Source organism: Lissotriton vulgaris, chromosome 4_1 (genome assembly GCF_964263255.1).
Source record: "Lissotriton vulgaris chromosome 4_1, aLisVul1.2, whole genome shotgun sequence".
Lineage (NCBI taxonomy): Eukaryota > Metazoa > Chordata > Amphibia > Caudata > Salamandridae > Lissotriton > Lissotriton vulgaris.
This window is the reverse complement of record NC_141691.1, coordinates 1,398,183,034-1,398,208,595: the sequence shown is the minus strand read 5'-3', so window position 1 is coordinate 1,398,208,595 and position 25,562 is coordinate 1,398,183,034. Positions and strand designations below refer to the sequence as shown.

General features: G+C 49.6%; 1 protein-coding gene across 1 annotated transcript in view; it reads right to left on the bottom strand.

Annotated features, from left to right (window-relative positions):
* Nucleotides 1-25,562, bottom strand: part of LAMA3 (laminin subunit alpha 3) — a 1,118,674-nt gene that overhangs the window by 688,145 nt on the left and 404,967 nt on the right. Inside the window, exon 10 of the mRNA XM_086917979.1 lies at nt 15,609-15,668. Within this exon, the coding sequence (XP_086774105.1) occupies nt 15,609-15,668 (60 nt within the window). The remainder of the gene's footprint in view (nt 1-15,608; nt 15,669-25,562) is intronic.

Below are 25,562 nucleotides of genomic sequence, written 5' to 3'. Positions count from 1 at the left end.
TGTTTCCAATCTTCCTTGCCCTCGGTCTTGCATGAGGACCGCTCCGAGCCCTTTATCGCTGGCATCAGTGGTCAGTACTGTTCTTCCTTGGGGGTCATACCCTTGGAGTGGTATTGCTCCTGCCACCTCTTTCTTGATGATATCGAACTCCTCTTGTGCTTCCTTTGACCAGTGAAATTCTGTGTTGTCTCTTGTAAGTAGCCTCATGTGATGGGTTTTGGAGGCGAAGTGCTGTACAAATTTGCCGTAATACTCCGCCATTCCGATAAATGATCTGACTTCTTCCTTGTTGGGCGGTGGGGGTGCCTCACAGATCGCCTTTATGTTCTCAGCTTTCGGTGTCACTCCTCGCACTCCTATTTCATGTCCTAGGTATGTCACCGACTCCATTCCTATCCGGCACTTGGTCCATTCTGCTGTGAGGCCCTTACTCTCTAAGATCTGTAGTACATTTCCGAGCTTCTTGTCATGGTCGGGTCTGTCTCGCCCCATCACCAGAATGTCGTCCTGGGAGTATTGGACGCCGGATGTGTCTTTGAACAATTGGTGCATCAGTTTCTGGAATACGGCTGCTGCCGAGGCCAGCCCAAACGGCATGCGGCGGAACTGATAACACCCGAATGGGGTGATGAATGAGGTTAGTTTGCGGCTCTCTGGGTGTAGAGCGATCTGGTGGTAGGCTGAGGTTAAGTCTATGGTGGAGTACCATTTGATTCCCCTGGTGCTGGCCAGCATCTCCTCTGTTCTGGGTAAGGGGAATCTCTCTACCACTATGTTCTTGTTTAGTTCGCGCAGGTCGACACACAGCCGGACCTTGCCGCTGGGCTTCTTAACCACCACCAATGGCGCCAGCCACTCAGCACACGTGATGGGCTCGATGATTCCCTTTCTTTCTAAGTCCTGCAGTTCGTCCTTCACTGCTTCCCTCACTGCCAAAGGAATGTTCCTCGCTTTGTGGGCCACCGGCACCGCGTCCTCTTTCAGAACGATCTTGTGTGCAAACTTCTCTAATCGTCCCACAGTGCCCCCAATGACTTTTGGATATTCGCTCTTCCATTTGTCGAGGTCTGGCCATGCTTCCTTTTCCGTCAGTAGGATTTGCTCCTTGCCACCCGGATCCAACTTGATGCCTAGGTCGCCTTGATCAAGCCATCCTAGGACCGAGGGGCCCTTTTCTGACACATAGAGTTTGCAGTAGGCAGACCGGCCTCTGAATTCGAAGATCAATGGTCTGAATCCCGCCATTGGTATGCGGTCTCCATTGTAAGTGACCGGGCGGATGTCCAGCTTCTCCAGTTCTGGGCCCAACTGTGGTGCAAACTTCTCCTCCCACACCGCTCTCTGGACGATGGTGTAGGGTGAGCCTGTGTCCGCCACCACCTTGATCGTGATTCCTCCTATCGACATTTCCAGGACCGGTTTCATTGTCCTTTCGCCGTCGATACCCAGAACTTGGCCCTCCACACTCAACACCTCGTCATAGATGCAGAGTACCGTTACGACTTCCTCCTCTGTTCCGTCTTCTTGATCTTCACTTTCCTGACCGACGTACTTCACGGTGCCCTTGGAGGCCTTTTTCCGACATACCTTCTCGTAATGGCCGATTATTCCGCAATACATACATTTGGCGCGAAACGCTGGGCACTTCCTGTCATGCGCCTCGTGCGACCAGCTCCCGCATCTGTAGCATGTCTTTTTGTTGTTTCCCGCTTGTTTTCCAGGGGGGCCAGTGTTGCCTTGCCATCTGCCCGGTCCCTTCTCTGACGGCCTCCTGTTCTGGTAGTCTCTGCGGGGTTCCTCGTTGTCCACTTTGTTCACCATGACACTGGGCGCGGTTTCCTTCCGTGTTGCTTCTGCGCACCTGCGTGCTAGTTTGGCTCTTTTGACAATGACTAGTACCTCCTTGAGGGTGGTGTCCCCGCTGGCCCATAGTTTGTCCTGCACTGCGGTGCACGTGGTGTGCATCACCACTTGGTCTTTTATGAACTCTTCTTCCCAGTTGGCGTACCTGCAAGTGGATGCTAGTTTCTTCAGTGCCGCCACGTATTCCTCTACCGTCTCTCCTGGCTGTTGCTCCCTCTGCTGGAAGTTGAATCTGTCCACTGAAACACATATCGCCGGTCTGAAATGTTCATTTAAGTCCTCAATCGCGTGGGCATACACATCATCGTCTGTGGCCGCTCTCTGTTTCGGGACTAGGCTTTTGTAGATCCTCAGGCCTTCTGGGCCTAGGTTCAGTAGCAAGATGCGTTTTTTTCTAGTGGGTTTAAATTGTTCTTCGTTTTCGTCTTCTAGGACTCCGATGAAATTATCAATGTATTCTCTCCAGTCCTCCCATTTCATGAGTGGTTCACCGGGTCTGGGTAGAAACTTCACCGGCGTCATTGCATATCCCGCTTGCGCACTCATCTTCTCGCTCTTGGCCGTCTGCTGCGCACTTCCCTGGCCTCTAGGGCTTCCTGGCGTGTTGTCTTGCTCTCCTTTGCTTGCTTGGGGTTAGGGACTTCCTGCCTCAGCCCCCTCACATTTTTGTGCGGTATCCAGCGCGGTCCCCCTTGTCCTGTGGGTCGTGGCATGATTTGGCGCGCTTTGTGTCGCGGTTCCGGGCGGTCTACTCACTGTGGGTTGGCCGTCTTGCTCCTCTGCTCCTGGGGGCTCTACCACGCTCCTTAGGGTGCCTATGTAGTTTCCTTATTCAGTCCTGGCCCTTTGTTCCTCTGGGCACTTGGCTCTGTGGTCCTGCTGCTTGGCACTGCTGGTTCCTGCCCACCGGTGTGGTTGCTGTTTCCCTCGGTGCTGTGTGGTGGAGGGGGGGGGGGGTCTGCTATCCCATCCTTGTCGCCATTGTAATGCTGGTTCCCCTCTCAATAATGTGCAGGAGCCACTGTGAGGTTTGTACACTTAATTCTGTAATTTCCCCTAAGGAGCGCCGAGCCTGTCCTGCTCGTGCCAGCTCTCGCGCTTATCTCTCACGCTGCGCGCGCAGCCCAACATGGCCGCCATGCACGTCACGTAGCCTACGTGACGTGCAACACTAGAACGCTCACTACAAACAAGTGAAAAGGAGGTTGGGTAGCAAGCAGGGAAGGTTTGTGACACAGCATGACCTGCTGCTTCACAAACGGGCACCATGAACGTACGGGTCCTAATAATGCCCTCGTGCTTGACGCACGTGAGCAGTGGTGCCCTCGTGCTTGACGCACGTGAGCAGTGGTGCCCTCGTGCTTGACGCACGCGAGGTTCCAGGACAACCTTGCAGTGGCCAGGCAGAGTCAACATTCCAATCTGGTCTGAGCCAGATTATCGATTACTGTCTCCGAAATAGCATTTACAGAACTGTACAGTTAATAATAGAGAACGTAAAACTAATTGGACTAATTTTTTTTGGGCAAACGATATTTAGGAAACCATGTTTATGTCAGACGAGATTTCTGAATAGGATGTTTTGACATACAACCATTTCGAAACATTACATATCATTATCTTAAAGCTGCAAGCGTGTTTATTAAAGGACCCCCTCCTCTTTAAAGCCCATCCTTTCTAAACTTTAATTGCCTCTTCGTCACGGCCCATCATCTTAAACGTTTCTAGGTCCAGTGCTAGCTAAGATATTTGATTTTAGCAAACTTTTATAAGCAGTGCTTTAAATGGGAAAAAATAAGTGCAGGTACTCATCAATTTAGGCAGCAAATGGAGGTTTGACAATTATGGGAGGGACTAGAGGCAGAGCTTGTAGGCAGTCATTTAATGAGAGCCACATTTTCCTGGTGCCAATTGTGCTTGATAATATAGACATATTTTTGCTAACTGTAGAGTATTTATTTTTGTCCCCCCATGTGCAAACCAACACATTTATTATTTTGGTAATTTGATACCAGTGCAGATTATCTGTGAACCTATTGACATATGAAACATAAGTCATTAATTTTCTCATTGTGCACAACAACAGCTATTGTAGGCAATTTGACTAAGAAACATTAATAACGATAGGCCTATTCCGTTTGGCCTCCATTCTTTAGGGTACACCTTGCACGGTGCATCTTTACATACTTTTCCTGTCTGTTGCCTCCTCCACTTTTCACACAGTAAACATCAAAACGGAAGTCAAAGAACCAACCCAAAGGAAAGGGAACATTTTCAATCTGCCTGCGCTCCTATGCATGGGGGATTTTTATCTTATGTTCTGCGGGGCCTCTGCCTCTCACCATCTGTTTGGCAAACCAAGTAGTATGGACTCATGCTGCCTCTGGTTCACACACACATGGCTGGACTCCATTAGGAGGTTGTGAGCTGTCTACCCAGACTAAACACATTTCTGCACAAATACTCACCTATCACATAAAAAAACACACATTCACAACCACTCACACACAGTTTGATTAAGATCATTAGCTTGCACATATTACCTCATGTTAATAGTCAGAAAACAGGGACTTGAACTGCCCTTCTGGACCTATGGTGGACACCCCTTGTCCACAATAATCCCTCAAAAGTCAGAAAAGGTACTATTCATGCACACAGTGAAAGGCACACAAACATGAGGTGATGTTGCAGATTAACCTCACAACTGTAAAATCAGTTTTTCCTCTGAAACTAAAGTCTGTCTAAATTACTCCATCCCAAAGTTCTGTTCGAGAAATGTGTAGTGGATTACTTGCTTTAGTGCACTCCGCCCCTTGAAAAGTCAATGGAATAAGTCGAGCTGGTATGTCACTGAACTAGATTAATACTTCAATTCGGATGACTTCATAAAACTTGCCAAATGGACACAGGTAGGCTGGGACGGGTAGAGCCAGTAGTGTGCATGCTGATGGACTACCTGCCCTACAGTCGACTGCCCAGCTGAATGATAATCAGGCAATGTATGATAGCCGGTGGGCGATACACTGCCCCCACCCTTCCCAACCCCTCCCTCCTCTTCGGCTGCCAGCAGACTGCAGTTGCGAGGTGCAGTCTAATCTCGGGTGTCACGCTGTAAATTAAATAGATTTAATTTTCCCTAAAACATGGTAGGGGGTAGACCCAGCGTCTCACACACCTACAGCATGACCGACGGGGCAGGTCTGATTGGACCCTGCACTTTCATTCACAGATGGCCAAAGGGAATCGAAAACCCCAAACAGCCCTTTCCTTAAGTGATGCAAATGAGCCGCTGCAGGATTGCTCAGCAGCGGCTCCCTTCAGAGGTGTACACTGGCCCCTCCCTCCATTCTGCCTTATTTTTTTTGGCATCATTTGAGCAGAGCACTTTCTGTACAGCTGCACTGTCTTCCGTGCCTTCAAGCCTTCCCTGCCTGACTTCCTGTCTTTCCCCTAAGAGTACCGGTACTCTCCTTGGCAAAGGAAAAGTTCCGGTACTCAAAGGGAGAAAATTAAAAGGTGCCGGTACCCAGGGAAGACATGGCTTGGCAGTTCGGGCTGGACTGTTCCCATGAGGCACAGGGTCAGACTGATTTGCATATAGCCATGTCTGAACTGGGGTGGCAGAGTGGGCTAAAGAACGGTGATGGAGTAAACCCAGATCTTTTGACTGGGTGTGAGTGTTTGATTGATTCAGATGCTCCGTCCATCACCACCTCCTTTTGTACCGGTACTCAGTACCGGCCCATTTAAAGCACTGTATATAAGTATAACATATTTTTACTGGTTTTCAACCATCTTTTGAACCCACTGGACGTTTTTGTCATTTTCATTTGTCTTCCACTCACATAGCTCATGACCTGAGGCAAATGCCAGCACTCTTGAGACACTGACTACCTTTACTAGGAGTGACTTGCACATTTTGCACTTGCATAGAAAAAGTAGTCCCCTTTAGTGCCAGGATCTATTGGCCCAATGTGCTCTTTGAGGAAACTAAAATATTTTGTGTAATAAAGTTTTACGAAAACCATTACAAAATGAAAAACCATGGGCAAAACTAAAAGGTTGGCATTTAACACCAGACCTATTGGTTTTACCAATGCAATTACATAAATAGAAAGGGTGTGTCAGGACCTTCCCTAAAGTAAGGGCTGCCCTCTGAAATTACTCAAAATTTTCTCCCTTTCCTTTCCTTCATGAAATCTCTTCCTTCTGAAACAGTGGGGCACGAAGCAGGGCCCTGTCGGCACCTTCATTCCGAAAGGGCATTTATTCAGCCAAAGATCTATGAATATCTTTGATGTCCTTCAAGATAGACCTACTCAAAGGCAGAATCACCTGCCCAAATAGCAAAACAAAGTGAGAAAGGAGGTTGGATGTTGCCACAGAATAAAAAGTAGCATGTGCATGAGTGTAGGAAATTTGGGTTACCGGTTGAGGAGAGTAAAACCCCACTCAAGCAGCAACCATAACTTCTATTAGGGTGAAATCACAAGCGAACACCAAATTAACCTATGCTTAACCCTCTGGTAGCTTGGCACAAGCAGGCAGGCTTTTCTCAGAGGCAATATGTAAAATATGCAACAAGTCAAACAGTAATAAAGTGAAAATACAACACAAGAAAAATCCCACACTAAATTAGAAGAATAGAGTAAATTTAATAAATTATCTAAGACCAAAATGACAAAAATCTAATCAGTAGAACAGAAGATATGCAATGTTAAAAATGTAAGCAAAAATAAGGCCTAGAAGCACAAGGAGGCAACTGAGGTTATTTGGTCAGCCTGGACTAGGACAAGGTCACAAGGTCATGAAACTTCGAGGCCAGATTCATGAACCAAGTTAGGCCAGTTTAACAAAGTACCTTAAATTGCTTTTGTGTAGCATTGCAAGATCCCACGTCGAGAATGCTTTGTGCAGTGGTGGTTCTGAGTAGCTACGGGTCTATGATGCAAGTTCCTGCGTTAGGGATGCATCGCAGTGCGGCAATTCTAAAGTGGAGATGTATCGGACTGAATAAGTTCTGCTAAGATGCCACAGCTGGGTTGCCAGAGCCCCTTTAGGCCTGCTTCCAATTGTCCAGGACTGGGGTGGCACCACATGGGGGGTAGGACTCACAGCAGACAAAGTCCAAGTGCTGGGGTCAAGGTGGTTGGAGCCTTTTCTGTCCCTGAGATTCTGATCAGCAAGCCAGTCAACTAGCCCTTGGAGTCACTCTGGTGGTCCTTCATTCAAGATGTAGCTCCAGTCCTTTTCACTAAGTCAATAGTGGAGCAGAGTAGCAGCCCTTCTTGCACAGCAGCAAAGAAATGCTTCTGAGCCTTCAAAAGGTCCAGAGGTGTACTGAAGAGTTGAGTCTGACTATTCAGTATTTATACCTGGTGCCCACTTTGAAGTAGAAGGTTCTGGAGGTTTCCGACCCCAGAAGTGCTTGGAATTTCCTACCTCCATGCCCTGGCCCCAACTTGTCTGGGGTCACAAAAGAATAGAGACAAACCCTTTGTGAGTGTGCTCAGGCAGAGCCTTTGTGATATGTAGTGGGTAGGTAACATCTCCCCTTCATCAAGGCAAAGATGGCCCATCTGGGCACAATTCATGAAGCCCAACTGCCAGATACACCTAGTCATGTGGCCCAGGATATAGGCTGCAGGCACCAATTGCTGTGACAAGAATATGGCAACTTTCTAAAAGATGCATTTTTGTGAATTATGACTTAAAATCCAACCCAATCATTAAAGAGGGGTTTACATTGCAATTTTTATACACCAAATTTGACATTCGTATCTCCTCCCAATTGAGAGTTATCACTTTATAAATTTAATAAGGTAACCCTATGTTATTATATGGGAGAGGTAGGCCTTGCAGCAGTGAAAAACAAATGAGTTTTTCAGTACCAAGACAGGTAAAACTTAACGTGCATGTCCAACATTTGAAATTCAGTGCACCCTGATAATTTTGTCATTATGAAAAGGCAGTTTAAACTTCACACACAGGCTGCAATGGCAGGCCTGAGACATGTTTAAAAGTCTACTTAAGGGGGGCGTGGCCAAGATGGCGACAGAGTAAGACGTGCCTGCGAGCTCCTCCGGCACCCCGAGCCTTTCATAGCTTTGTTTAGCGGCACTGGGGCGATTTCAGCCTCGGTTTTGACTCTCCTGGGTTCGCTGAGGTGTCCTGCACTGGTTTGCTCCTTCTCCCGTCGAGCTACGACTTGGGACGGCGGACTTAGCCGAGGTGTTACTTTGGTGACGCACGAGCACCGGAGCGGCCTACGGGGCTTTGTCTGGGCGACATCGACTCTTCACACGAGGGGACTTGGGACTCTAGCAAGTTACCGAGTGAAGCGCTTGCTTTGCGAGTCCCCCCCACTGGGATTGTGGCGAGCCTGCCTGTGATCCCGGCGTCCTAGCTGGCTGTTGTCGCCGAGCGGAGGTGTCGAGGAGGCGCCGGCCTGTCTGGAGATTTGCTGGACAGCGCAGAAGACGAACGGACGGAGAGGTGGTGCCATCTTGCCTCTCACCATCTGAGCTGAGGTGTCGCATCATGTCGATGAGGAATCGCCTGAATAAACCGGGGAAGGATGGTCCTGGTAAGGGGGCGTCTGGATCGCCCCCCGGCTCTAGCAAGTCGCCGACCAAAGACGACGCTGATGGCCCGGTCACGAAGGCCTTCCTGATTGAGCTTTTTTCCTCCATCAAGGAGGATATTACGGAGCTGAAAGCACAACTAGCCTCCGACCTCCGTGAGGTCCGCCGAGATGTAGACGGCATCAGCGAGCGTGTAGCGACCTTAGAGGACGACGACTTGGGCCTCAGTGGGGATGTCCATCAGCTACAGCAAGATTTGCTCCAGCTCCGCGAGCAAAATCTGGATCTCCAGACCCACTGCGAGGACTTGGAAAACCGGTCCCGTCGCAATAATATCCGAATACGAGCGGTCCCGTGGGATGGAGACGGTGGAAACCTGCGGGAGTATGTGGAGGCTGTCTTTTTGCAAATTTTGGCGGAGGACGATCTCAATGAAGTCAAGATGGACAGAGTACATCGGGTGGGCCTGCCACGTGGCACGCGCTCGCCGCCTCCCGACATCTTGGTTTGTGTCCACGACTTTCAGCTGAAGGAGATGATCTTGCGGAAGGCGAGGGATACCAACAACTTGCTTTTTTGTGGGCACAGCCCTCAACTTTTTCAAGACCTGGCGGCTTCCACCCTGCAAAAGCGACGGGACTTCCGCCCGATCACGGCCTTCCTGAGGGAGCACGGGGTGTCCTACTCCTGGGGTCACCGCTTTCGGCTTATCTTCAGGTGGCAAAATAGGCTGGTGCAAGTGCGAACATTAGCAGCCGCCAGGGAGCTGCTCGGCATGGAGGAAACATCTGCGTCGGCGGACGCCAGCGCCTCTCCAAGAAGACGTCGCCGTTCCCGCTCCCCGGCATGGCAAAGAGTGGGCCGACGTGGCGTAGCAGAGGGGCCATCTCCACCGGCAAGCCAGAGTGAAAGGGGAGAAGCTTTAGCCTCGGTGGCCCAAGTGACTGAGTCGAGCCGAGTGGACAGCTCCTCGGCGGCCTAGGCCCCCTCAACAGCGGCTCGTGGGAGCCGGGGGGCTCTACCATCTCAGGTACTCTGTGGGACAGTTCTCCGCTGGAGGGTTACCCCGACCCTGGATTCGGGGAGGGCATTACCAGGGTCTTCTACCCCCGACCCTTACGGTCATGTCCGACTTTCATTGTTCTCTTTCTTGTTTTTGCTTTCCCTTTTTTATGTTTTGTTTCTGAGGCTCCTGCGGGTTTAGATAGGCTTGTTGGGGATGGATCCCGGTGGTGGTGGCTGGGGACCTGGTATGGCTGTGGTATGTCTGGTTTGTATCTGGCGGTGGGCTGCGTTGATTGGAGCGATGGGGGGGGGGGTGCTGGACTCGATGTCGCCTGTTACGATAGGCTCCTGGAACGTTAAAGGCCTTAATTCTCCTCAAAAGCGCCAGAAAGTGTGGAAGTATATTCTTGATCATCAGCTAGACGTGGTGGGCCTGCAGGAGACTCATTTGGCCCGTAAAGATGAATCTAGACTTAAGCACAGGCAGTATCCCCTGATTTATAAATCCTCAGCCACTACTAAGCACCGAGGGGTTGTGCTTTTGTTCCGCTCTTCCCTTCAATTTCAGCCTGTGGGGGTGCGGGGGGACAAGGAGGGGCAGTGGTTGATGGTGAAGGGGATGCTCATGGGTAAGCTTTGCACGTGGGTGGTTGTTTATGCTCCGAATACGGGCCAACATGGGTTCCTTGAGGCTCTTCTGAGAGTGATTGGGGACTTCGGGGAGGGAGCGTTGATTGTGATGGGGGATTTCAATTTGGTTTGGGATAAATGTCTTGACTGTTCACATCAACAGAGGACGGAGACGGGTCTCTTTTCCCCGGAGCTGCGCGATACTTTGTTGAGTCTGGGCCTTATTGATAGCTGGCGCTCCCTTCACCCCCGCACTAGGGACTACACGTTCTATTCACATGTTCACCACACATATTCCCGTCTTGACCATATTTTTGTGCATCAATCTCTACAGGGCGACTTGCGCGATAGCAACATTTTTCCACTTTCGGTTTCTGATCATAGCCTTTTGGCGACGTGCTTTATCTGGGCCCCTGAGTCGTCCCCTCACCGCAAATGGTATTTCCCGGCATCCCTTACGCGGGATGAGGAATCCTGCAAGAAGCTTAGGGCGGCCATTGGTGAGTTCTTTGAGCTTAACAAGATTGGTGACACCTCGGTCTTCACCCAATGGGACGCCTTCAATGCGACGACACGGGGCACGTGCATTGCATTGAACTCCGCCCTGAACAGGCTTCGTCGCGAGGAGAGGGAGGCGCTGGAGGCGGAACTGGCGATGTTGGAATCTGCGCATAAGCAGAATCCTTCTAGAAAGACCCTTCGCCCTCTTGCTGCGGTGCGAGGGAAGCTTAGGGCGCACTATAATAATCGAGCTGAATATACCCTCCTGCGCCTACGGCGCCTCTCCTATGCTCAGGGCAACAAAGTGGGGAAGCACCTAGCACGGCAGCTCCGTGATAAACGTGAGAGGGAATATGTGGGTGGCATTCGGACCCCCTCCGGGGTCGTGGAACACAGGGATGCGGTTAAAGCAGAGCTCTTCGGCGACTTCTATGCCGCACTATACTCGGCGGACCGCCTGGTGCCGGCCGCTCAGCGAGCATACTTGGAGGCCCTGTCGCTCCCGCAGGTTTCCAAGGAATGGAACGAGCTCTTGGAGGCCTCCTTTACTAGGGAGGAGGTGCTGTCGGCCATTCGGTCCCTCAAACCGCAAAAGGCCCCGGGCTCGGACGGCTATACGGCTACCTTCTATCAGACGTTCGCATCCGAGTTGGGGGACCACTTGGTGACTCTTTTCAACAACATGAGGGAGGCGGGCCATACTTCGGGCACTATGGCGGAGGCTGTGATTTCGATCATTCCCAAGGCGGGGAAAGACCCCTCTAAATGCGAATCGTACCGGCCCATAGCCCTATTGAATGTTGATGCCAAACTGTATTCTTCTATCCTAGCCACCCGGCTCAAGGACCTTATGCCTGCCCTCATCCATCCGGATCAATCGGGCTTTATAAAGGGTCGCCAGACCCATGATAACACTAGACGGCTAATCCATCTGATCGAGAAAGCTGAGCGCTTTAAGATTCCAGCTGTTCTGCTAGGCCTTGACGCTGAAAAGGCGTTTGATCGGGTGGACTGGGACTTTCTCTTTGGTACTCTACATGCTTTTGGCTTTTCTCCCAAATTTATAGATATGCTTCGGGCCAACTATCATGGCCCGCGCTCGAGAGTTATGGTGAATGGTCATGTCTCACCCTTTTTTGCTCATTCCCGAGGCACGAGGCAGGGCTGCCCCCTATCTCCCTTACTTTTTGCGCTCAGCATTGAGCCTCTTGCCATTAGGGTACGAGAGGACCCGAATATTGTGGGCCTCCCCTTTTCGGGGGAACAGCACAAAATATCTCTGTTTGCTGACGATGTCCTATTGTCGCTAGCTGACCCCGGGACTTCCCTCCCGCGGGTGCAGGACGTGCTATCCCAGTTCGAAGCGGTGGCGGGATTTCGGGTGAATCTCGGCAAATCGTACATTCTCAATCTCACGCTGCCACCCTCTGAGGTAGCGCGCATTCGACCGCTTACGCCCCTGTCCTGGTCTAGCTCCTCCATACAATATCTCGGGGTCCGGCTGACCTCCTCCATCGCCACCTTATATGCAGCTAACTTCCCTCCTCTGCTGACTCAGATACAGGCTGCGCTGAATCGCTGGAAACCTATGTTTATCTCTTGGCTGGGACGCGTGCATGCAGTCAAGATGACGCTGCTCCCCAAGCTTCTTTATCTGTTCCAAGCCCTCCCCATTACCTTGGACGGGGTTTTTTTTCGACGTCTAAAGACTATGGTTCTGCGTTACATCTGGCAAGGGGGCCGTGCTAGACTCTCCTTTCTTACGCTTCGCCGGCCATTGCGGAAGGGCGGGGCTGGCCTTCCAGACATGCTTCTTTATTACAAAGCGGCACAACTCAGGGTGCTGGCTGAATGGACCCAAATGGAGTCGGAGAGGCATTGGCTGCATATGGATAGGAGTGTGGCAGGTCGTTCTATATGGGACCTGGTTTGGAAGGCGAAGGGGGATCGGCCTCGCAACGCATACATTAGCACCCCTACGAGCACCACTCTGAAGGTCTGGGATTCGGTCTCTAGTGATGAAAGGTGGACCTCCTTTCCCTCCCCCTTCACACCTATTCACTTTAACCCAGCGTTTCCGCCGGCTCTTGTTGAGGGGCCCTTCGATGGGTGGAAGGCGGGGGGCTGCCACGCACTTACACATTTGTTTCATGGCTATGAGCCGCTCACCTTCCAAAATTGCATGCGTGACTATGGGGTGCCACCTACTGAGCGCTACCGGCACGCCCAGCTGCTGCATTGGGCATTGTCTCCTGAGGTACGGGACGCGGCGACGAGGCCTCCCACGAATTTCGAATCTTACATCACACGCACATCATCTATGAAGGGGGTGATTTCATTCCTCTATGATTTACTGTTAACCACGGCTATCTCACCTCGCATAGATACATGGGTTTGTGGGAGGAGCACCTGGGGCGGGATATCTCCGACGAAGAGTGGTCTCATCTTTGGCGAGATCTGCACAAATTTAATCATTCTATCGATCTGCGAGAAGCACATATGAAGACCATGCTAGATTGGTATCTGTATCCGACCCGGTTGAAAAAGATTTTTCCTTCCGCGTCTGACAGATGTTGGCGGGGCTGTGGTCTCTTGGGAGACTTTCGCCATATCTGGTGGGATTGCCCCATCATACGCCCCTATTGGGAGAAGATTCTGTCTCATATTAGGGAGATCCTGGGCTACCCGATTCCAGATTCCATTGGCTTCGTACTCCTGGGCCTTCGGGACCCGCTTCTGGAGCACCAAACCAGGGCTGACAAACACATCCTTTGGCTCTGTTTGGGTGCGGCCAAATTGACTCTGGCTGCTGCATGGAAAAAGAGGGAGGCCCCAGCTCTTTCCCTTTGGTTCGCTAGGTTATGGAAGTTGCTGAGTGTGGAGCGTATGGCGGACATTTTCAGAAATAACTTTAAGAACTTTACTTTCAGATGTGGCCCACTGGTCCGCTTTCTCTCTCGAGGGTTGCCGTCAGCGGTTTGCCCGCCCACCATACGCGCCCTACATCTGTTTCAGGTGTGAACTGTGCTTGTGTGAATGGTTGTTGTCAGGCTGCCACCAGCGGGGGGAAGGATGCACCGGGGAGGGTGGAGCCTCTGGGGGGGGGGGGGTTTGGTTTGTTTTTCTTTTCTGGAGGGGGATGGAGATGATTTGATTTTTTATGATCTTCTTTGCCGCGTTGTCTTCCTTTTGGCCGGACCGCTTGGAGGCGTGCATGGACTTGGCCGACTAAGCCTCTGACTTGGATAGCCTTGCCCGATGCCAGTGCGGGCTTTCCCCTCCGGGTCTTCTCGGGGGGCTTGACATTGTCCCGGGCAGGTTTTTGGACTCTTTTTGAACTCTTTTTTCCTGCCCTGAGTGATGACGCTGTTCGGCCCTTCATTACTGTTCCTGCTGCTCGGCCTTTTGCATTGGCCCCTGCGTGGGCTCTTCTTTGATTTGCAATTCATGTGCTTTCATCCCTTCTCTCTTCTGTTTTTTCTATCTTTCTATTTTCTCAATAAAAATATCTTTAACAAAAAAAGTCTACTTAAGTGGGTGGCACAATCAGTGCTGGAGGTACAGCAGTAGCATTTAATTTACACTAACTGCGTACATGTAGTACCTCTTTATTAGGGGCTTAAAAAGTAAATTAAATGGGTATAAGCCAATGTGACTATATTTAAAGGACAGAGCACAAACACTTTAGCACTGGTTAGCAGTGGTAAAGTGGGCAGAGTCCTACAGCCAGTAAAAACGAAGTCAGCAATAACAGGAGGATGGAAGTCAAAAAGTTGGGGGGAAATCATGCCAAAGATGGCAGGTCCAGCGATAACCTATGCATAGCAATGGCCTATGTTTTTGTTGAATGTTGGTTTTACACACCCATGCACAATTGAGTGTTTTGAGGTATATCCCTTGTGTTGAATATATGCTCAAAGATTAATAATGATAAAGGTCAATAATGTTATTAGCACATGAGCCAGTCTTGTTGCACATCCTTTCTCTGTCCCACTAAAAAGTCAGCTAAAAAAGCTTGAATTCTTTGACTTCTAAATTTTCCTAATAAAAAACAAGATGCAGCCAGTCGAAGCACTAGTGTCCTGAGACTTGCATTTTGAAGAGAGCCGTAGTGGTCTATTAGGATGTTGGGCGGATTGCCACCGCCTGCACAGCGGTGGAGATCTGCCCGACATTTCCCTCTGCCCGCATCCCATTTCCACCCCCATATTACAATGGCTGGAGGGGGCCCGCTGCAGATGGAAAGACCGCCTGCCGCTTTTCCACCGGTCACCTCGTCGACCGGGTGAAAAACATCTCCAATATGGTGGCGGTGTCTGCAAGACACTGCCATCCATATTAGGATGCAGGCGGAGATCCGCCTTTCCATGGCTGCCATTCATATTAGGATGCAGGCGGAGATCAGCCTTTCCATGGCGGCAATGCCGCCATGGAAAGGCATGAGGGCTTTGGCATTGGCGGCCTGTTGCGGGCTCCCAGGGTGTTGGGGGTGGAGGGTGCACATGGGGTTAACTATGGTACCCCCCTGCATTTGCATGCACAACGTGGCAGGCACCGCATGGTGCCTGCCATTGTGTGTATGCAAATGCACATGGTGCATCCACAGCATTGTGGCGGGCGGTGCTGTGAACACCGCCCGCCACAATGCTGGGAATAGGGGATGCCACTGCCACCGTGACGGTGGCATCCTAATTGCCGATGTGGGACCGCCGCACCACTGGCGGCGGGTCCCAGGTCCGCTAGGGTGGCGGATGGAAATAAGTCTGCCCGCCATCCTAATAGGCCTGTAGTATTGCCTCAAAAGGATAAAAAAATTATAACTACAAAAATAAAACATACTCTGATTACTGACACGGCCACGCTACACACTTGTTGCCTTTCAACAATTTCTAGTGTCTGGGGGTCATCTGGTTTTGAATATAATGTACCATCAATCTGAGACAACATTTTAGTACTTATTTAAAGTCTACATGTTTTACTTAATAATTAAATAAAGGGATAGGAAGGAACAAATAATTAACTTACTTATAATATGCCCAGCGGAAGGATCATCAGGCGTTGGTGTTACTGGATAGAAAGGGATACCTGTGAAAAAAAGTGTACTCCATTACATGAACAAAGCCAGTTTTGCCTATCAAATGTCTTTAAAGATCAACCAGGTAAGAGTTTCAAAACATTATCACTGAAACATAGCGGCCGGTTCTCAAACGTCGAAGAATAGTCATACACTTACATTCCTACGTACAAGTGTAAATGTACAACTTTTAGGAATTCACCTTTGTTCCTAGTAAAAGGCCTTGAAAGCTACACCATCTCATCTTTCCAGGTGTACTTCAGGAAATTTCATAGGTCTTTGCTTTTTCTCTAATGAGGAAGTATATAGGGTACTGCTCCACATTCAGTAAGGCTGCCTGATGTGCAAATGCACATTGTTTCATATTATTTTGCTCAATAAGGAAACATTTTCCATGTTGAAGAATCACTTCCCCTATATCCCCATAATGTTTGGAGATGTTTCCTTACCCTTCCCACCAAGCAAAATGATTTACTCCAGCCCTTTGCTGGAGGAAATATTTGACATGGTGGGGTAGTGCAGGAAAGAAGTTTGAGAACACCAGCAAATCATATCCAAGTAACTAATTATTCTACCACATTGATCTACAGCACAGGACCAAGCATATGAGTATTTTACTCTTAGTAGGGACATGTCCTTTAATAGTAGGATAAGCAAACAATTTAATTCAAATCATTTTTGTGATTATCATTATAATAAATATTATTTTATATATAATTATAAATGAAACAATTTGTCTTCCAATTATAATAAATGTTATTTTATTATAATATTATAAATTAAACAATTTATCTCCTAACACACCTGTACCATAGAAGTGTTTGGATATGAATTGTTGGATTAATTTGTTATCTCGTACACATTGAAAAGACCCAATAAAACTTGTTAAATTACACCCAGGAGTCAAAAAGATTCTAAACAAACTATATACATAGAGCTGAAATGTGTTGTCAACCAATTAAGATGTATTTATTTACATCCTCACCCAGGCTCCACTAGCCAACATATTTTTCATGCGTTACGAGTGTGTCTTGCCTCACCCTCAAAATAATAATACCACTCTCACATGATGGCCTAAACACGACGAAGCAGGAGACATAAAACACAACAACACCTAGAAAGGGGTTTCACTTTACAAAATGCAAAGACTCTCTTTTTAGAATAAGGCTTGGGGTTTTATTTATGCACTGCTCTCTAACAAAAAGGTTTACCCAGATATCGAATGAGTAACATTCAAATGTATATAGAGATATATTTTTATATACAAGCAATGATAACACACTTGGCAAATGTAACTGTTAAATGCATGAATAAAAATACTGAATAAACAAGCAGCAAATATTACTGGAAGTCCTGCAAGAAATCAGAAAGATATAAATACACTAAATACATCAAATGATCACTTTGGATGTGTACTCCGACTCACTGACACATCACAAAAAAAACACCTCAAATGGCTATGTACAAAGGCACCACGCATCAGAACCAAAACACCTCACCCGATCGTTCACTCGACATCCTTGCCAACTCAAGCAAGAGGAGCCCGTTAAAAGCCCGGTAATGGACTCAGGTTCCGTTTGTCTTGTGACAGTACGTCTACTCCAGAAGTAAGCTCCTAAGCTGGCTGCCAAGATTCTACAGCTTTATAGTCTCAAAACACACAAGTAGGTTCGCGAGTCTTTCCCTTGCACCAAGGAAACATGCTGGAATTGGCCACCTTCCATGCAAGCATTCCAGGACAAAAGGAGTTCCCACGTTACCTCACTTTTGTAAAGAACGGGGCCCGTGAATACTGGATAAATTGCCACAACAGGGAAATATAACTCTTAGATAAGATCACTGTTGCAAGGTGGGTCAAACCAATTCACAAGCATATATATGACAAATATTTACTTATAATGACCACATATATATCTCAAACACATAACAACCTAATATCTGATAAATTTGTTTTAATATTCTTTTTTGTGATTTTTTAAAAGTTATTATGTTTGATAACTTTAATCACTTGTTTTAAAAAAACATATCCTATATACAGATATCTTGTTCAATACATTTTTTTATATATAAAACGGGTTGTTTTAGTGCACACACATAATGATATTAATAATTCCTCTCATCTTTCACAATAATCTTATTGCTACCAATAGTTTAGTTATTAACAAAGGAAAAACATTTTTTCAGCATATTCATTTCATTTCATCCTATAACAACACCCTTACTTTCAATATATATTCAACTTTTTCTTGATAAGAGGAGACTGGCAGTCTGTGTTCTAGCTACGCGCCTTTCGGCTTGCGCCTTCGTCAGGACTCCGTCACAGATTCTTGAAAGGAAAGATTAACAATAATATGGTCTAATATTATTATGCCTGCTTGATAGTTCTAATTAGACATAGTTTCACATTTAAGGTAAAAAGTGATGATACACAAGAGGCCAAGTGCATCCCATTGACACCGCACCATTTATTTAGAAAATCGTGCTCAGAAAACACCCATGCGCTTAAAATGCTAAAGCATAACTTTTGTGGATAGGGCCTGAATTTAAAGTATACAGGCTCCAGAAACCTTCACCAAGTTAAATCCCTATCGTGCTTGTAACCTAATTTTTATTCTAGTTATACCTTTTGGCGTTGGCTTTGAGTAGACTGTCCCTACTTCTCCTTTTGTTCAAGAGGCACCTAGTTGCGACTAGGAAACATAAGAAAAAAAATGTATGGACGGGGGGCGTGGCTTAGCGGCTGAACATGGTGGTCGCTTAGCTGTAGGGCTCCGTGAGCGAGGCAGTGACCCCACTACAATCCGACCACTAATCCGAACTTAATCAACCTCTGATCGGAGGAACCCGGCTCTAGGACTGAGCGGGAATCACCCGGAGGCAAAACGGCCGAAATCGGATGCCGGGAAGCAGACTTCTGTCATCCGTCGCCAGGGGGCCTGCAGCGACCCTGCGACACCGGGCCCCGGTGGGACTAGAGGCCGGGCGGAAGTAAGTGCGACTCGGCAGAGGGCGACCGGAAGGGCGCGCTACCCGGCGCCCCCCCCAGTGACAATCCGAAACCTTTGGCCGGAGCGATCCCCCTGGCACCCCCGAGTGGCTGTGTTCCAACTCGCCCGCAAGTGAGAGGGGTCAGTGAAAGGCAGCAACGAGGAATCAGCATTGGCGCACTAAGTCCCCCTGCAGTGAACGATACCTACGGTGAGAGGCGGACGGAGCGCTCGCTCGGCAAGGGCCCTACGAGACGGCTGCCAGTCTGACCCCCCCCCCGAAAATACAACAGACTGCACACGAGCAACTCGCGGCATTTGCCGCTACGAACAGAACTGTTGAGCAGCGCACTTTGATAGGAGGCGGACCTCGCCCCCACACGCGGCCGGGGGGAAGAGAGAAGAGCTGGGGTGCGGCAGAGGGGGGCACGAGGGCCAGAGAGCAACGGAGGCGCGGGGCGGGGGCCGAAAAACGACATAAAGACCCATAACCTGCCAGTGGCCAGGGAGAGACGCAGATACCACACCACTCAGGCACAGCAGGCACTGGAAGGGTGGTCTGGCATTGCAGCACCAGACAATACGATCGCAGAGGCAGGCAGGGTCCGAGGGCAAGGTGGAACTAAGAGTGTCAGGCAGGCTACACGATGCATTGGGACTGACTCGGGTCTGACTGCACATTCAACACGCAGTGGAAACGGGTGCGCAACGCCACTGAGGCCCACCTTTATCCTGGTAGGCACAGACGCCCCCCCCCCCCTTGGGATCACTCGCCACGGAAAAGGTAGACAACAAGGGTACCGAGAAGAAACATGGCTGGCAAGGGCCCGAAAAACGCCTCATCGCAGTCTAAACTGGAGAAATTTGCATACGACAGACAGGCGCACTCCCAGGCAGAACCGCGCACATCAACGGGGAGGACGCCAGAGAACGATGGGTCAAAAAAAGCAACACTTGATGACGTGATGAAGGCGCTGGCACAAGTGCAGGCAACAGTGGGGTCCACGGCCACCGAGGTCTCACTCCTTAGGGCGGACTTCCAAAAAATGGGAGAAAGAGTGAAACAGGTCGAGGTGGTCACTAAATCTCTGATTGAAGACGTATCAGACCTACAATTGGCAATGGAACGAGTGGCGGCAGAGAATAAGACACTGAAAGAGAAGCTGGACGACCAGGAGGGGCGCTCCAGGCGCAACAACGTACGAATTCTTGGGGTCCCGGAATCGGAAGGAACTAGAGCCATGGATCTGTATGTGGAAGACCTGATCAAGACTCAGCTCAAACCTAAGGGTCTATCGCAATTTTTCTCCGTTGAAAGGGCGCACAGAGTTCCAGGGGGACAACCCAAGCCTGGAGCCCCCCCTAGACCCATACTAGCGAGACTCTTTAACTTTTGGGACCGGGATGCGATCCTGCAGGCTGCGAGGAGGGCCGCGCCGCTGCAGGTCCAAAACTCTACAGTAGCCTTTTTCCCGGACTATACTGCAGAGGTGGCGCGCCGGAGGAGGACCTTCCTTGATGTCAAGAGGGAACTGAGAGCTAAGGAACTGCCGTACTCCATGCTGTTCCCGGCCCGGCTGCGAGTGGTCGCGGACAGTAAGGTTTGGTTTTTCGACACGCCAGAGTCGGCGCGCGAATGGTTGGATGGCTGGCGACAAGTAGGACTACCCCGCCGCTCGCATAGAACAAACCAGAGCCAACGCGGTGACAGCCAACCGAGATCTCAAGCATCAGGTGGTGTTGCATCGACACACTCCCAGGCGCAGGACGATACCAACGCACTGGAAGACGTGGAAGAATAGTCGCCCGGCACCAAACGAGATGAACACTGACATGGCTTCATGGGTGAGACCCGGCTTGGACACTGTCCCGGGGGAGTCCGGAGAGGGCAGGGGTCCTGTTCACTCCGGAGGACACTTCACCCCAGCAAGCAAGTACTGTTTATGGGTTGGGCAAAGCACTCTGCTGAGTTGGGGTGGCGGGCAGTTCTAAGCCCGTCTGGCAGGGAGGCAGGGAGGGGGGAGGAGTGGGGGGGTTGTTTAGCTGTACATTGCAAACCGCAAACTGTGACAGGCTACACACTTTTCCAGGTTCAGTTTGGGAAGGGAGAAGGGAAGTTAGTTGAGTTTTTCAGAGTTCCACAGGATTGGTCGGGCTGCGCTGGCTGGTACCCGCGCTGCTTCATTGGTGGGGAGGGGTGGGCCATTGTGACCACATTACACACTGGACACATGATCATCTACACGAAGGACTATGGCAGATTACCCACGACGTAGGCGGGAAGAGGGTGCACCTAGATCCCGGGGAGCACCCCTACGCATACTAACATGGAACGTACGGGGCCTGGTAGATAAGGTCAAACGAGGTCTGGTACTCACTGCACTGAAAAGACAGGGGCCGGCTATAGCACTCCTTCAAGAAACACATTTACAGGGTGGGACCACCAAGGCGCTTGATAGAAGAGGCTATAAAATGATCGCACATTCAGAGTTTACATCAGGATCCCGTGGAACTGGGATTTTGCTTAAGAAATCCTCACAGTTTATACCACTGAGTACGAAGATTGATGGGCAGGGTTGCTTTGCGGCCCTACAGGGACAGTGGGAAGGAAGGCTTATTAATGTGGTCTCGGTATATATCCCACCGGCGCTTCATTCGGTCATGCTTCCAGCGCTGGGTGAGTTCCTACTGGCCCTTCCAGAGGGAGACATCATACTTGGGGGGGATTTTAATGCCACTGTAGATGATACACTTGACAGGTTCCCGGCCGCAGGCATAACCGGGGGTCCCTCACGCTTCCAACGTTTCCTGACCGCTATGGGTCTAGTGGATATATGGCGGCATGCACACCCTAGCATGAATCAATACACTTTCCACTCTGCTGTCCACAACAGTCTCTCGAGGATAGATTACTTCTTGGCACTGGGAGAATGCATACAACACGTAGACACCATAGACATCCAACCCAGAGGCATATCGGACCACTCCCCGATTCTCTTAACACTCGCCACCCAGGAGAAAACGCGCAAACGACTTTACCCCATACAGGCAGCATACCTCAAGGCGCCCAAAGTCAGGAAAGCACTCAAAACGGCGACGAAGCAGTACTTCGAAGAGAATCTGGAGTCAGTGCGCTCGGCTGCGACCCTATGGGAAGCATACAAGACAGTGTTAAGGGGGCAAGCAATAACCACACTTACAGGCTATAGATGGGAAAAAGCGCTCGAATTGGCCGAAATAGAACTGGCACTGCGAGAAGCGACAATAAGACACGAAACACACCCCACGCCGGACACAGCCCACACACTGCACCTCCAACAACACTCGTATACGGAGTATTTGCGGCATCAAGTCAGAGGGCAGATAACGGAAACAAAGAACAGAATTTATGAGATAGGAGATAAGGCGGGCAGGATGTTGGCCTGGTTAGACAAGAAGGGAGGGAGCACTAAGGGTATCCAACAAGTAAAAGACAGGAGAGGTACACTGCACACGAGCCCGGAGCGAATCGTAGAAATACTTGCTGACCACTTTGAGGGTGTTTACACGTCTGACAGGGAGGTGACAGTAGAAATGGCCAGGGTGGCACTAGAATCTATCCACACACCGAGGCTGCAGCCGGAGGCATCAGCGGAACTAGAGGCAGATCTAACCATGGACGAAATGCACATAGCGATACGTGCGATAAAACCCGGTAAGGCGATCGGCCCAAATGGCATCCCGATAGAATGGTACCAGGCCACGTCGGAAAGGCTCAGTAAACACCTACTGGCCATGTATACGGATTGCCTTGCAAAAGGCGAGCTCCCACCTGACCAAAGAGTAGCGACCATCATCGCGATACCTAAGCCAGGGAAACCACCGGAAGATTGCGATTCCTATCGCCCCATATCCCTGCTCAATGCAGAAGTTAAAATACTAGCCAAACTCCTGGCTACCCGACTATTGACACACCTGCCAGACCTCATACATCCCGATCAGTCCGGGTTCATGCCGCACAGAAACACGGCACTGAATCTGCGAAGAGTGCACGGGGTGTTGGCAAGAGCGGACTCGATTCTCGAACCAGCGGTTATATTGGCCCTCGATGCGAAAATGGCATTCGATTTGGTCGAGTGGAACTACCTGTTCGAGGTCCTGGCGCACTTAGGGTTTGGACCCAAATTCATAGCATGGGTCAGATTGCTGTATGCGAGACCAGTGGCACAGGTGGTAGCGAACGGCCATATCTCGCGCACAATTCCATTGGGGAGAGGCACTCGACAGGGTTGCCCCCTGTCACCACTACTTTTCGCGATAGCCCTAGAACCGTTAGCACACATGATACGATCTACCCCACTGATTAGAGGGATTTCCTGGGCTGGGGGAGGGGAGGACCACGTCTCCCTATACGCAGACGACATGCTAGTTTACCTCACTGACCCGGAGCATAGCATTCCAGCGCTTCTGACTCTGTGTGATGAACACGGAAAAGTCTCGGGATATACGCTGAACTGGAATAAGTCGGAACTTTATGTTCTGAAGGGACCGGGCCCGACATTGAATGCTCATTGCCCTTTGACCGAAGCCGGTTCATCCTTTAAATACCTGGGCATACATGTCACCAAGGACCCGGTAGAATTTGCGCAGAAAAACCTGAGGCCACCTATAGAACGGCTTAAACAGGACGTTGGGTTCTGGGCCGGACTACCCCTCACGATGCTGGGTAAGGCAGCATTGTACAAAATGATGTCACTGCCCCGTTTCCTATACATCCTGGAGAATACGCCATACCCGGTGGAACCAGGTTACTTTAGGAAAGTGTCAGCGCTGGTGGCAAGTCTCCTGTGGAGTAACCGCCCGGCCCGCATCGCGCAGGCCAAACTGCACAAAGGGTGGTACGACGGAGGGATTGCACTGCCAGACCTGAAATTGTATTACTGGGCAGCGCAGCTGAAAATCATAAATCAGTGGATCCACGCCCCCCAAAATGACCCAGCCTTCAGAGCAGACAGGATACAGTTAGGCGCAAGTACCCTACTGGCCCCCTTGTACGACCAACGAGTAGTACGCAAACTGACGGGACCCACAAGACTCACAGCGACGATATGGCATAGGGCGCAGGCGACACTAGGATGGAAAGGGAGAATAACTAAACTTACTTCCCTGTGGGACTCCCGAGAGCTGGGGAACTTGCGGAACAGCAAGGGCTTCTCCCATTGGGATGTGATAGGCCTGTCCACGGTGGGAGATTTGTGGGAACAGGGCACGGTGACTCCACTTGCACGACTGAGAGATCAATATGAGCTAGGGCCACGAGAAGAATTCCGATATGCACAGATTCGGCACGCGCTGCTTACAGCCATCCCCCCAGAGACGGAAGTGCCAGAGGCCTCCCCACTTGAAGACCGCCTCCTTACGGACTATATGCCAGAGCGAGCAACCTCGCTCACATACCGTAAGTTAAGTAACAATTTGCCAGATCCCATGATCAAACTCAAGGAAAAGTGGGAGGGGGACGTGGCAGCTATGGACGAAACCGAGTGGAATGAGGCAGTGGCTTCACCCAAAGAAGTAGGTATCTCAGCTAAATTCCGGCTCATACAGCTCAAAATACTACATAGAGTGTATTATACTAGAACGACACTACACCTCATACACCGCGCGCAGCACCCATTCTGTCTCCGAGGGTGTGGGGAGGAAGGGACTTTCTTCCACACAATATGGGACTGCCCACGCATTCAAGAATACTGGAGGCGTATATTACGCACTATATCACAGACTGTGGGGATCTCCTTGATCCCTGAACCACGAAATTGCTTAATGTGTGGGAGCCCAATGATTTGTCCAGGCATGGACTACAGTGGGTCACCTTGGGCATGGTCATAGCTAAAAGGGACATAGCACAGAAATGGGGGGCGATGGAGGTGCCGACGAGAACACAATGGTGTGAGAATATGGACAGGGTAATGGTCACAGAAAGGGAGGTGTATGCTAGCAGGGCCTGCCCGAGAAAATGGAATAAGATCTGGACCCCGTGGAATACATACCGGGGTGACATTTGCGAACCCTTGCCAGAGGACGAACCAATATCTTCTGATGAGGAAGGGGAGGACGATTAGCGTTCATAAGAAGAGGTTGAGTGGGGGTAGGAATAAGGAATGGGGGAGACCATGGGAGCCGGGAGGGACGAAACGGAGGGGCACACAGGGCAAGTACCCCGTAGGAATTTCCATGTTCAACTATCATTAGCAATAATTAATATGTGTGACCTTGCAGATCTGAATGTAGAGTACTCTGTAAGAAACTTTGCACGGCATAGTGTATGCGGACTCACTTCAGCACATGACGACCTACCTGTGATTTCTTTGTTGATTTTGCACGTTGTTTATTGTTGAAAAAACAAAAAACCAAACCTATTCAAATTAGAACATTACTTGTGAATGATGCTCCTTTACTTAAGTACGAAGTAACCAGACCACGAAAACAGCAACAGATATACAGACTTTTACGATAATGAGGCTAATTCAGCAATGATGTGGCGGCCGGCCCGTTGGGTTGTAGGCCAGATGCTGTGTAAGACTAAAAGGAGCAATAAAGGTTTTGGAGAAAAAAAAAAAAAATGTATGGACGATAGAAATAAGTCTATAATTTTAGAATTTTGGCTTGTATTGAATTTACCAGTTTTCAAAAAATTCAATACCTTTTCATTTTTCTATTGTCCTTTTCCAATTGAGTATTTTAGGGCCAATTCTATTCACTCGTGGCAGCTTGTTAGTTATTTCTACATTATTTTCCTGTCCTCTGATTAAAAAAATATAAAGCCTCTGGGTTAGATAGACTGATATCACCCAGCATTATTTAGAGCCAATATGTTTAAGATTTTACTGTTCACCAAGGAGTGTCAAAGTCTTTTCGCGAATACATTGTCCCTCTTTA